The 13,253-nt window shown below is 40.8% G+C and overlaps 1 protein-coding gene and 1 long non-coding RNA gene across 22 annotated transcripts in view; one reads left to right on the forward strand and one right to left on the reverse strand.

Annotated features, from left to right (window-relative positions):
• DKK2 (dickkopf WNT signaling pathway inhibitor 2) overlaps window positions 1–12,233 on the forward strand; it is a 155,605-nt gene extending 143,372 nt beyond the window's left edge. For all 8 annotated transcript variants that reach the window (XM_065062783.1, XM_021283062.2, XM_065062785.1 and 5 more), the window contains 3 exons: window positions 8,199–8,349; window positions 8,998–9,147; window positions 9,738–12,233. In XM_065062783.1, the coding sequence (XP_064918855.1) occupies window positions 8,199–8,349; window positions 8,998–9,147; window positions 9,738–9,988 (552 nt within the window). In that variant the 3' untranslated portion in view covers window positions 9,989–12,233. The remainder of the gene's footprint in view (window positions 1–8,198; window positions 8,350–8,997; window positions 9,148–9,737) is intronic.
• LOC110356335 (uncharacterized) overlaps window positions 1–13,253 on the reverse strand; it is a 154,598-nt gene that overhangs the window by 25,694 nt on the left and 115,651 nt on the right. For 6 of the 14 annotated variants that reach the window (XR_010472559.1, XR_010472562.1, XR_010472564.1 and 3 more), the window contains 2 exons: window positions 12,260–12,303; window positions 6,522–6,640 (listed from right to left, as the gene is read on the reverse strand). This is a non-coding gene — a long non-coding RNA (uncharacterized LOC110356335). Of the gene's footprint in view, window positions 1–6,521; window positions 6,641–12,259; window positions 12,304–13,021; window positions 13,105–13,253 lie in introns of all 14 variants that reach the window. The other 8 variants (XR_010472565.1, XR_010472563.1, XR_010472560.1 and 5 more) reach the window with 5 other exon arrangements.

Consider the following 13,253-nt stretch of genomic DNA (forward strand, 5'->3'; position numbering starts at 1 on the left):
CTGTCACATTGATTTATTACTACATTGTCGACTTCAAAGATTACCTAACATTGTTTTGGTGCTCTCTGTTGTAGTGCTGCTGCTGATAGTTCACCAGACAATATGAATCATATACATTGACACAAAGTCCATAAAATTTTGGGGTCAAACTGACTGTTCACCAAACTTTTGAACCTTCTTTAAACATTTTCTGTAAGGCACCAGGTCTATGGAGCAGGGAAACCTCCTTCAAAATCAAGCAGTGTAGGAGATTCATGGTATGTCCAAATATTGAGAATGAAGCTCTGCTGTGTAATCCCATGGCCACGATAAGAGGTGGGGAGGGAAAACTTGACACCCATGTGTGCACAGTGTGCATGGGGCAGGAAGCATAACAAGCTTCCTTGGAAATGGCAGGATTCAGGAGAGTGACACCAATACAGATCTCAGGTTGATAATGTGCCTTAAAGGTGTGATAGTACAGGGACACCAGTAGCTGTGCCGCCTTGGGAACTACAATGTAAATGTTGTGTCCTAGTGATACTTTTGTGCCGTTCTGTGGTATCAACAACATACGTCTGTGTGTATTTTGAGCAGAGTGTGCTATCCTTTAAGTCATTTGGTTGGAAATATAACTCATTCTGGGTTTTAGCTAGATGAGGAATAGAAGGTGAATCAAGTTGGATGAACTCGTAAGGATGGATTACTTTAAGCACCTTAAACTTTTGAGTTTATACTTTCATAACACATGTAAAATGCACTAAGTTAATGCAAATTTAGTTCGGATAACAGTGCCTACCTAGGAATTTAATTGATCCACATGCAGTCTTTCAGATTCCTTTCTCTGTATGTCCTCCTGAAGCCAAGGCCAGCTTTAAAGAGACACTGCCTCCTTCCAGTAGGACACAAAATGTAGGTAGTTCTGTGAGAAAAGGTGTTGAATTGTAAGCTATTGAAGAAGATGTTCTGCAGTAGACCTAAAATGCTCATTCAAATCCAGCACTAAGCCTACAGAACAGGAAGCCGTTTTCCGTTACATTTTTGTTGGGATGAGGAAAGCCTGACTCAGGACCCACATGAGTCCTGCAGCCTTGTCGGTTTGAGGGGTGAAACAAACCTCATTGAGGTTTGTTCTTTGGTTGTTAAGATCTGAGGTTTCTTTGGCTCTAGCGAATCAAGAGAGCTGGACTGTTGCACGTTTTAGAAATGTTCTTCCCCTGGTGGTCTAGCAGTGGATTGAGTATTACTTTGAAACACGAGTATTTATTGTCTCAATAATGCAGGCTTCTGGGGCTAATAGCCGCACAGTTTGAATGCATGATCTTTGGAGATTGCAGGATACATATCCACAATGTAGCACTCTGTGAATCAGAGCTCATGAACAGCAGTGGTTTAGATTGAAGAGTTAAAAATAAGTTATTGCTAGAAGAAAGTGCCTGTGCTTAATCTAGAGGTGGAAGATGCTGCTTTTCTCTGTGTCTGGCAGAGAAATGGGTCAGAAATGTATTATTTTAACAAGTAGGAGGCTTGGTGAGAAAAATTGAATCGTTAAACTTGTCATGGCAACTGAACAGAATAAATCTGTTTCATTGCAACTACTGTGAATTTTCCTTTCAGGAATGGTCTGTGCCACAGCAGTCACTGAGAGTTGAGAGTTTCTGGTGAGATCAGTCTGAGACAGGATCCATGTCTGGAGCTGTCTGAGAGCACAGCATGATTTCCTCCATGGGATAAATTAACCATGGCTTTCTGCTTGTGCACAGTGAGACCCCTCGCTATCATCTATGCTTGTGTCGAGCTAAGAATAGAAAAAAGCAACATCAGCAGTGCTGTGGGAAAACTGCATTGCTCCAGATGGCTGCTGATAAACTCTTTTCTCATTTGCGATTAAAAGCAAAGTAGTGGTAAATGACAGTCATTTCCCATCCACATCTTAATGTATGTGTTTGCTAGGAGAAAGCCAAGCTGAAGTTTGCCAGTTAGACATGGATTTGTCTGAATACACTCGAGAAGCTATCAGAAAGTAAAAAACACGAAGAGTTGGGAGCTTGTTTGTTCGATTGTTAAAAAGCTTTGCCTTTCCCCCTCCCCCTTCCATTTTGCCATATCACATTTATGTGGTTCTGAATGAAGAGCTCTTATTTCCATTGTTACGAAGGTCTGTGTCCTGTGAGATGATGTTAGTTCTTCTTGACTTTCACAGAGAGAATCTTCATTCTGTCTCCAAAGAGGCGAGTGGAACAAATCCCACATGTGATGTATTCATCTAGCTCTACAGGCACATGTTGCATGCAATTGTCCCACCAATGTTGATCTTCTAAAAGCCAAAACAAATTTGTGATCCCAGCTCAGAATCAGGCCCAAACAAGGAGCCAAACAATGACTTGCGTTCTTTGTAATTAGTCTTGACAGCAGGCTATTTGCTTAAAGCATATGTTTGCATTTCCTAATTTATTGGCATGCTTTTACTTTGGATTAACTAATTCTTCAGAGAGAGAGAAAAGCAAAAGCAGACCTGGCACCCCTGTGGCTATTTCATATGTTTGCTCTATGGGGACCCAGTCCTTGCTCAGAACGATAGTTTTGTGCTGTCCAAAGCCGGATGATGGGAAGGAGAGGCTCTCACCATGACTGAGCCAGTTGGTTGCTTCATCGTGCCTGATGGCTGTGGAATATTAAGCAATATGCTCAGTCCCAAGACTAAAGGGCAAACAAGCTCTATTGTTCATCTCTGATGTGGAGGGTGGAAACTCCTGTCCCCTTGCCTATAGTTCAGGCCAGTTTTGATGTAGTTAGCACACAGGCCATAGAGATGTCAGCTTCCACCTCCTCAGTTTAAAATCTATGAAAGTATAATTAATTAAAATAGAGAAAATAACCTTTTTCTGTATGTAGTGAGTAATAAACTGAGTTGTAGTGCCAATTCATTGATGGTAAGCTGTCTCACAGGCATGGTGTGAACATGAAAGATTACAAAGGTGTGATTTCAAAGGGAAGTCCTTGGACAGCAGAAACAGATGTTTCTACTGGATGTGATAGCATGACCTAGTGGCACAGGTATTTGCATAGGATATTAATAACTAAGGATTCTGTATGTACAAGACTGTGAGCAGTAGCCTAAATTTGATTTCTAACACACCGGTACCTAGGAAACAAGACCATTTCTGGGGCAACATACGTGTCCATTTTCTTGAGACACTTGTCTCACCTTTGCAATAGCTACTGCCTCTTTGCCAGGTGAGAGTGAGCGATGAAAGACTGACCTGGTAGCTCCACCATGCTCTTACTTCCTGGCTGTACAGCTGACTGTGGCTTTTGTTCTGTTCTCCAGCTCAGTCTCCATTGTATGGGACAGAAGCTGGCCAAGTGTCCAGTACAGGAACCGCAGTGATATTATCATTTATGTGGTATGTGAGACTTCCGTTCTCTTCTTGAGTGCTGCTCAGAATCCACAGTGCAAGGGTAATGAATAACCTCCATGCTGTTTCTTCTGCTGGGAGTGGTAGTAGCCATGATCTCCTGCCAGGATTGACTCTGCACTTGGACCTTATGATGTGTTTTCTTTTTAAAAAAAAAAACAGTTAGCTGCTTCTGGGGGAGTCACTACTGATATCCCACCAAACCATCTATTTAGACACAGCTCCTCTCAGCGTTGAAGGTGAGTCTGCAGCCAGCAGTTTCTAGGACGGCTTGTGCTGGGTAAGTGATGACACAGCCTTGGCGAAAATGCCAGTGGCTCTTCCTGTCTTTCTCTGACGTAGCTAGTACGGCGTGGAGTAGCTTCAGCATAAAACCGAGTGACACATGATAATATGAGTAAATGAGAGCCTAGCGACTAAGGCACTTGCCGGGAATATTGTCTTCAAGTATTTGCTGAAGGCTGTGGTGAAACTCAAGCCCTTATTTCCCAAAGCTCAATGAAGTGTGTCTGCCATCAGTCTACTTGCTCAGCCTTCAGCACATTATAGCATCTGTCTCACCCTTCCACTGGAGTGCTTCTCCAATATGTTTTATTGTGCCAGACAGAGAGACTCTGACTCCATAGCACAACAGTCCTATCACTTAGAGTGGCTCCAGCTTGCGGTGAAGCTCTGTGGGTCAGGTTGACTGTATAAAATATGCGGGATAGTAAATGACTCCAGCAGAAATATTAAGAAAACCTAGTTACACCAAGAAAAGTTGCTAAGTTAGATCTCCTCTGCCAAAAATGGAAAACAAAGGTAGAAATAAAATTCATTCCTCTACACTCCTCAAATCAAGGGAGTGGAATTAGCCACTTAAAACAGTTGAGAGTCTGCCCCTTCCTCAGCCTCACTGTGAAGTTAATACAAAAGGAAGAGCTTCCATAGTATTCCTGGAAGGGCTTGTTCAACTATAACCCCCCCCCCAGCTTTTCTTCTCTATCATCCGTATCATTTTCCTTGAGTATTTTTATCATGCACTCTCGTCATTTTCAGTGTAAATTCAGGAAGGGCAGGAACGGAGGTTCATATTCTCTCTCCCAAAAAGATAAGTTTAAGATTTAGATGATGCTGTGACTTGGCTGGCCAAGGTTAGTCTTGGTGGACTGATGCAGGGAACATCCTGGCACAGCATGAGCAGCACTCATCTGAACATCTAGCCCAAATCCTCCAATATTGTGAAAAAATTGCATATTTGCTGTATATTTTTGGACATGCATTCAACAAGGGTACAAAAGTAACTGGAACGACTGAGAAGAAAAACATCCCAGCAAGCAATGCTCTTAATCAGACAATGAATTCTGAAAATGCAACTCATTATCACAGGCAAATCTAGTTTCTGTCATGCTATGGGTGACTTTATCCCATAATCTGGGATAAAAAAATTAAATAAGATTGTTTAAATGCAGCTTCAGGGAGTGCTACATATTTTATCTTGGTTTCATCTGGTTTCCCATAATATCAAAGCTGTGTTTAGTGGATAAAGATTTACGACCAGAAAATGATATGTATAGCTGAAGAATGTGAAGGGATGATGTGCCTTGTAGAATTAGTTATCATTGCTGGGGAAGTGGAGCTGGTTTACAGCTTGCTTTTCCCCTCTCCATCTGGGACTGATTTGTGTCTTTGCATTGTATATAGGAAATGTTCTTTGCAATTCTCCAAATGTAAGGACTGTGTTTCAGGCACTGCAGTGGAAGAGACTTTGAAAACCTTGACTCAAGCATAGGCAATTGTTAACATGTACATTTTTACAAGTCTCTTTTCTTTATCCTGTATTTTGAAAATATACACATATTTATACATAGATTGGTGCCAACAATGGGACAAACATGAGAACATTTTCCTTCCTGTTAGCCAGGGCTATGTACACATGATGTTATTTTTGTGTTTTAACACTAAATGCTGTGCAGTAATAGAAATTACTGGGCGCAGGAGTTCTTGCAATGAATGTCTAGTGACTTCGAGGCAGACACAAAGCAATGTAGGCACTTTCATTTCAAGCTCTCTGTGATTGATAGCTAGGATATCAAATGGATGGTGGTTTTGGAAGAAAGATCAAGGCAATTGGCAGCATCAGGCATTTGCAAGAGGGTTTTTCATATAGCTGTCTGGCAGCTGGTCTTTTGGGGTTTTGATTGGATTTGCCAGTTGTTGTTTGAGATCCATGTAACACAATGTGATGTGATACAGTCATTTGCCTTAGGTAGGTGAATGTTTTGGTGTATTTTTTCCTTTCAAAAGTGTCATCTTTATTTGGATGAGTGTCTAGAGTGGGAATAAAGGCTGAGTTACGTCACTTTCCTTGCCAATTTTTCATGTCAAATTGTCTTTGGTTGCTTTTACTGTTCTTAAAGACAGAGCTGAGAGCTGGCAATTAGATGCATATCTTAAAATATCTTTTACATATCACTCAGCCTAAAAGCCAAAAGTAAAACATACGCTAGAAATAGTATGTGAGAGCATTCATTAGCACCATTCAGGATCAAGGAACTCTTTTTTTTAAGAACTATTTGAGGAACCAAAAGAAAACTGCAAGTAGGCTTCTTGCTGACAAGTTGCAGGTGTATACCACATGCCCATATTGGAAAAAAGATGCGGTTGTGAAGGTCTTGATGACAGACAAGGGTCTAAAATGCCTTCATCTCCAGGTTTTAGCTAGTTCATCTGTTTTTTATTTGCATTTCCCCCAGCTAGTAGTGTTAGTATTTTCCAAACTCAGTATTACCATGCACAGGTCTATATAAAATCACTTTTCTGTATTGTAAGATCCTTAGTTTAGTGAGGTGTCATTTAAGTCAGGGAAGCCTTACTTTTATGGTGACTATATCATGAATCATAAGTCAGCGTTAATGATTTCTTGCTGGAACAATGAGGGAAAGAAGTGATGTGATTGAGGAGGGAAGGCTTTAGTTCCACTTTGCTAGAACAGGTAGAAACCATTTAAGAATACCGAACAGGGCAGCTCTTGCATTTGTTCTTATTGCTGCTCCTGCTTAAAAGATCTGGCAGCCTTTGATGTTCATCCTCTTGAGGTTGAACTCAAGAGGAAATGTTTATTCTTAAAGGAGAAAGACTTACACATACGTCAGGTTACTCCAAACAGCTGCACTCTGGAATCATTCTTCAAAGACACGTATTCAGAGGGCAGAAGTAATGGGACAGCAGCACTTGGGAATATCCAGCCAGCACTTTTGGCACTGTAAAGTAATTTTTGACAAAGAAAACAAGTAATAAAATCACATGGGAAATGGAATGGTCCTTCCTCCCAGTAATGGCACTAGAGAAACTTGTATCATTTTATTATCAGACCTCTTGTTTCTTCTGCAATTCTCAACAGAATGGCACAGAGAAACAAGTTCTCCATCTAAAGAACAATTTTCAGAGCAAATTCTCAATAGCCTCCAAGTTTGGTGGGGTTGGTTTGTTTGCTTGTTTTTCGAGAACAGTATAATCAAGCTTTGATTTAAAATATTACTAGTAAAGCAAGCAGCCTACATTGAAAATTAGTCAGTTGAGATTTTTGTTTGTGGTGAATAATTAGCTGCAAGAGTAATTTTGAAAACCGTAAAAGCAATACTTTGATTTATTGAAAATGCTGGAGAAAATTAGTTGAGGAAGTGTAAACATGATTTTCCAGAAAATGCACCAAATTTATTCTCATCTTTTTATCTAAAGAAATACCTCAAGTATAATTTTGTGGAATGAAAAAAAATCTATGATTAATTTAATAGGCAGTAAAATTAGATGCAGACAGGGAGCGTAGTTGTAGCTGTGTGGGAGTCAGCAGAAAGGATCCTGGAATGTGGCAGTTTGTGTTTTTGTCTCCTTAAAGCATCGAGTCCTGTCTTTTTGTAGGAATAAGCTCTTCTTTCTCCCTCGTTATGGGAGGACACAGTGCTTTCACTCCCTTCCTTTAAAAACCCCTTTTCCTGGAAGAGAATGCTGGTTTTGATGAATATAAGAGAATTTGTGTATGTGTGCCTCTGCTTATAGGGAATTATATGCACAAGACAGTTTGTGCTTTATAATATATTCTGTACTGCATAATGTAGGGTGGTGTTTAGCAAGTGGCAAGTTTAAAGTGTATAATAAAGCCTGTAAGCGAAGGTTATCAAAGTGAAATACTGACCAGGATATTAGTTCACTTCCAAGGAGTCTGACTGGTGTGGGGAGTGGTGCAATTGCAGAGGAACTTGTACCAGTGTGGTGTAAATATTCACCCTGAGAACACTGAACTTATTATCCATCAGTGTGTTTGACAACTATCAAAGGAAAATGCCTCCTTGGAGTTCAAACTAAAATGTTACCTATTGCGGGGTGTGTTTCACAATTTTTACTGTCTCTGATTATTTTTACTGGCTCTGATGATTTTTCACTGTGAAGTTTTAAGCTCTTGTCTATGACTCAGAAGCCTTAACCCACAAAAATACGCGTTCTTTTGTACCAATATATGTTTGAGGCAAGAAAAGATCAAACTGCCAGGGAGCTGGTTGTATCTCCCTGATTCTTTAAGCAGACACAGCTTTAAAATTGCTATATGGCTGCAGTGAAGCGTCCCTGCCTGCACCTCCTGGCCCTGGTGAACGGCATCTCAACTCTGTTTCTCTGTTTGTTTGAAGATTTTGATGGTAGTGGTGTTGGTTGCTGTTTATTTGATTGGTTGGTTAGGGTGTTTTGTGGTATGTTTTTTAATAGGCTGCATACACACCTTGTACAAAGCAGTGCTTCGCTCTAAACCTTTCTTTTACCCACCAGGCCTATCCTTGTACCAATGATAAAGAATGTGAAGTTGGGCGATACTGTCACAGTCCTCATCAAGCAATGTCTGCATGCATGCTGTGCAGGAGAAAGAAGAAGCGTTGCCACAGGGATGGCATGTGCTGCCCCGGGAACCGCTGCAACAATGGTACGTCAGGCGTTTCTTAGTTTTCCTTCATAAAAATCAGCATTTTGATAGCATCTGTTTCTCTGAGTGTTCCCAGCAACAGTATTTTTTTTCTGGGTGGCTGCATTGTTTTTGTAAGCCAAGAAAACATCATTTTCTACTTCATTCCACTCCACTTCATTTTCTTTAATAATATTTCTGTTCTTAAGGCTTGTGTACTACCAGACATTTTCTGATTTTTGGGGTGGGGAGACCTAAAAATGCTGCTGCCTGAACTCACAGCACTACATTCAGTGTGGTTTGACTCACTGGAAGACCGCACAGAACCCACATTTTTAAGGAAGCAAAAGAGACTTCATGAATCAATCTATTCTGCCTGAGGGTGTTATAACCATCATGCTTGCATTCCCCTACTCCCCTCTGGAGAATGCAGAGAGAGAAATGTCAACAAGGCGGGGGGGGGGGGGTCAGATGATAAAGCCAGAGGGACAGCAAGACAGTCTGACCATGAGTGAATCAGAGCTGCGGTGCAGTTCAGTGCCAAGGATCAGGGATGGAGGTGTGAATTGGGGCCAAGCCTCAGCACTTCCACCGTCCTGATCCTGATCTGTGTATGTCTCTTGGTTGCTCTTCCTCTTGTTCAAATCCCTGACTGTCTTTGCCTTGCAGGTATTTGCATACCAGTAACTGAAAGCATCCTTACACCTCACATCCCTGCTCTGGAAGGACCACGCAACAAGAAGAACAGTCATTATGCCAGCAAGGATTTGGGATGGCAAAACCTGGGGAGGCCACGCTCCAAGCTGTCACACCTAAAAGGTAAGCTCATGTTTGCATTACATTGCTTTGTTCCTTGATGTTATAAATGGTTTATAGTTGGACTTGATGATCTTAATGGTCTTTTCCAACCTAAATGATCCTATGAATCATGTTATTGCTGTTAAGATACAGCAATGCAAACCAGAAATAGGTGGTAGTTTTACAGGGAGTGGATGTCTGTCATGAGAATTCACAGCATGACTCAGAAAGTGATGTAACATCAACCAATAGTTCCTGTGATTGAAATAGCATCTACTTTTTTCTCTGTATCAGAAGTGGACTGACAATCCATTTTTCAGTTGTGCAAGATTGCACACATCCTCCTCTTGTAACAGTCATTTAATTAAGCATTGTATTTCTACTTAAAATCCCGTAGCTGAATTTCTGCTTACTAAGTCTTATGGCAGGTGTCACTAATTACCCCCTTGAACCTGCCTCATTCATAACCTCCCTTGTGTTTACATCCTTCAAATAGCCACAGATGCAAAAACCATCTCTACTTTTTCAGAGCTTCATTTGCATCAATCTGCATTGAATCTGTGCTTTCACATTTTTTCCATGAGGTAAAATAGTTTGGTTGCTCTTTTTAGGACACGAAGGCGACCCCTGCCTACGGTCATCAGACTGTATTGAGGGACACTGCTGTGCTCGCCATTTCTGGACCAAAATTTGCAAGCCTGTGTTGCATCAGGGGGAGGTGTGCACCAAACAGCGCAAGAAAGGCTCCCATGGACTGGAGATTTTCCAACGATGTGACTGTGCCAAGGGGCTGTCTTGCAAAGTATGGAAAGACGCAACCTCCTCTTCTAAATCAAGACTTCACGTGTGCCAGAAAATCTGAACGAGGATTGGGAAAATAGTATTAAGTGACTGCGGCTTTGTGTATTTAATGCATTATGGCACGGTGGGAAATGCGGACTGTAGATGAAAGCAGAATGGCTAAGGTAACAGGGTGGGAGTAGAAGTCACACCAAATGCATTTCTTTTTGAGATGGTGGTAAAAACAAGTGCAGCTGGAGTTCTCCTACTGTGCAGCTCTTCTGTAAATAACTTCTACACTTTGTGGCAAATGCTAGTATGCAAACAAGTCCAGTGGAAATTAATGTCACTTACCTTGCTGCATTGCCCCGTGATGTTTCAGGGGTTCAGTGTTAGGGCTGCAGGGGTTTTCCAGCATGGTAATGACTGCTAAATAAATTGTATACATTGTACTCCTATAGCAAGCAGTGCATGCCAGGAAGACCCATCTGTTAACACCTTTGGCCACATTGCAGGTGTGAGAAATGGAAATGAAGTTACTGTGAATGTCCACATGCCCTTGTCATTCTGGGCTGACACTTCAGCAAAGAAAGCACTCCTGCAGGACAAGAGTGCCACGTTTTGCAGCCCTCGTAAGACAGGTGGAAACTTCCCATCTCACAATTTCAAGAAAGCGTCACTTTCTGTAAGAGGAGGCATTTAAACAGGATTTTGTTTCCTATACATAGGTAAATTGAAATGCTTTATGTAGTTCAATGTCATAGTATGGCTCTTAATCGCTTGTATTTGCCTCAGTTTACTGCTAGTATACATTGGGTTGAACAGATGAAGCAAATATGTGTATGCTGAATCCAGAATTATGTACAGGCAGTTGCTCATTAGTCCTAAATATACTTTCTTTGCCTAAGCAGACTTGTATTATAGATGTTTCCAAAAGAAACAGCAGAGTGACTAACACAGAGAACTATGAAGTTGGGTCATTATTGCTGTTAGATGAGGTAGACAGTTGTTGAGGTGTTTAGAGCATAGTGCTACAAACTCAAATGTTGACATTTTATTAGTAGCAACTGGCTACTGCTGGCACTCTGCACAAGTATAACGGATTTGTTTCTTAGAGGCAGCAAAGAAAAAGCAGTTGGCTCTTCGGAGCACCTCCTCTCCTGCAGAAAAGGAGGTAAGAAGACGGTACGGCCGCAAGTGGGTTGTTAAACACCACGGGATGTCACAGCATACCAGCCTCAGCTGGGATTCAGCCTGAACTCAGTGTCCTCTCAGGCCAGCCTGTTCTGCCAGGAATGATGGAGGTACATGGACTGTGGGAACAGCTCAAAACTCTACATCGTTTGTGTAGTTGTTAAAAAATGGACAGGCTCTATCCCTTCACTCATCTCCCAGGTCTTTTCAAACTTGTTTCATTTTACTTATTTGCAAGTATTCTTTTGTATAGACATTGGTAAAGAGACTGCTATTTCTTTAAAGTCTGATTCTATAATTGATCTACTGCTAAGTTGTAATTACCCATTTTCATGTTTTGTAATACACACGACTTATCTGTTTAATCAGTTCTGAACAATGCGGGTATACCAGTATGTAGCTTAACTTTGAAGACCACGTCACCCTTACCTAAGACACCTTTCTCCCCTTACGTGTTTCCAGCAGTGGTTAAAAGCTTAGCCACACCACCTGACTCAGACTTCCTTATTAGAACACAGACCTCAATTATGCTGCCTTTATCTTTTGTAAGAGTCTACATGAGTATTTCATATGCCTCTTTCCCTGCTGGAATTAGTGTTTATTGACCCAGAGAGATTGCTCACAGACAGGGTCTTCTGTTTATTAAAAAGTCAGAGTTTTATCTTGCAGTCCTGTCATACCAACTCTGCTTATTTCAGAGTTTTTCCAGTGTCACCAAAACAGGAATAAGGCTCAGAAATAGCATAATTTCAAGATATAATAATACAGGAACCAGCTTTCCAAGTGTTACGTACACTGACACAGCACATAGTCAGCAGAGGAACACTATTGCTCTCATTGTGGCTCTATATTAAAGAAAATGATACCTGGTCTGAGCAGGTGAGTTACAGAAAGGGGCTCTCGGCTGTTTTTAACTCTTCTTAGCATTGGGCTAACCCCTCATTTTCCTCTTGCAAAACAGTTATTTGGGATAATTTATTTACAGGAAATGTTTAATGAGATGTATTTTCTTATAGAGAAATTTCTTACACAAAGCTTTGTAGCAGAATATATTTGCAGCCTGTTGACTTCAATGTAGAAAAATGTATAATAAGATGAAATATATTAAATGTTTTTTCCCATTCCTCCCCCAATATTTTATCCATATTATTCTCCTTACCTGCTGCTTAAGAAGAGTAGTTCTTTCTGGAAAGATATGCAAATCTATTGGGAAAAAAAGCCAAACATATATTTTAGCTGTACAAGAAAAAGCATCTGATTGTACACTTGTGTGTCAAAGCACTATGTAGGCTGAGTGAAAGTTCATCTTAAAATCCCCATGTGTTATTTCTGCAAAGCTGGTTTAAGTGGCAATTATCCATATGTTTCTCTTGAGACAGTTTACGCCTAAACGTTCAGGAACAAGTTTATATGGATGTACATACTGTTCAGTCAACCAGGTTAAACAGGGATGGTGCCCAGACACATTTTCTGGATGGTGATACAAACCAGAGGGACTCACTGGGGGTGAAGCTGGTATTCAAATTACATGACATTTTGCTATAGGTTACAGTGTACAAATGCATAGCTGCAAGATCTATAACTAGCAATTCTGAAATGGCAGATCAAAGTATTCAGCTCTAATAACATTGAACAATCCCTATGACACAACTGAAAATATTGCTACTAAAACCAGCCAAGTTCTGATCCCAGGAAAACCACTGCAGAGCTCAATAAATATTGCAAAATAATGGCTGTGGTTATTGAGCAAGGGTCTCAATAACCTTGTGTCTTCTTTCTAGTAACCCTTTGCTCAACCAGATGTACATTGGGAGGACGGAATTGTCTCTAAGTTGTACTAGTGTTTGTACAAAATTAAAAGGTTTTGCTACTGTTATATGCAACATCTGGTGGGTAGGCCTTTGAAAATTCTAACTTTTACCAGCACCATAATAATTGTGAGCATCTTCAGATTGCAACAACTTCAACAGAGCTCAAGACTGCCAAAGCCTTCGGCGATTTAATCTGGGGATGAAAACAATAGGCACTTCGTTGCACACCACAAACACTGAGCAACACAGCTGAACTGAATTGCATGCAAAGAGTTTCGCAAGACTGAAGTTTGATGGTTTAGAAGCCATTCAGTTAATATTTTGGGAAAATATACATCACTG

The sequence above is a fragment of the Columba livia genome, chromosome 4 (assembly GCF_036013475.1).
Source record: "Columba livia isolate bColLiv1 breed racing homer chromosome 4, bColLiv1.pat.W.v2, whole genome shotgun sequence".
Classification (NCBI taxonomy): domain Eukaryota; kingdom Metazoa; phylum Chordata; class Aves; order Columbiformes; family Columbidae; genus Columba; species Columba livia.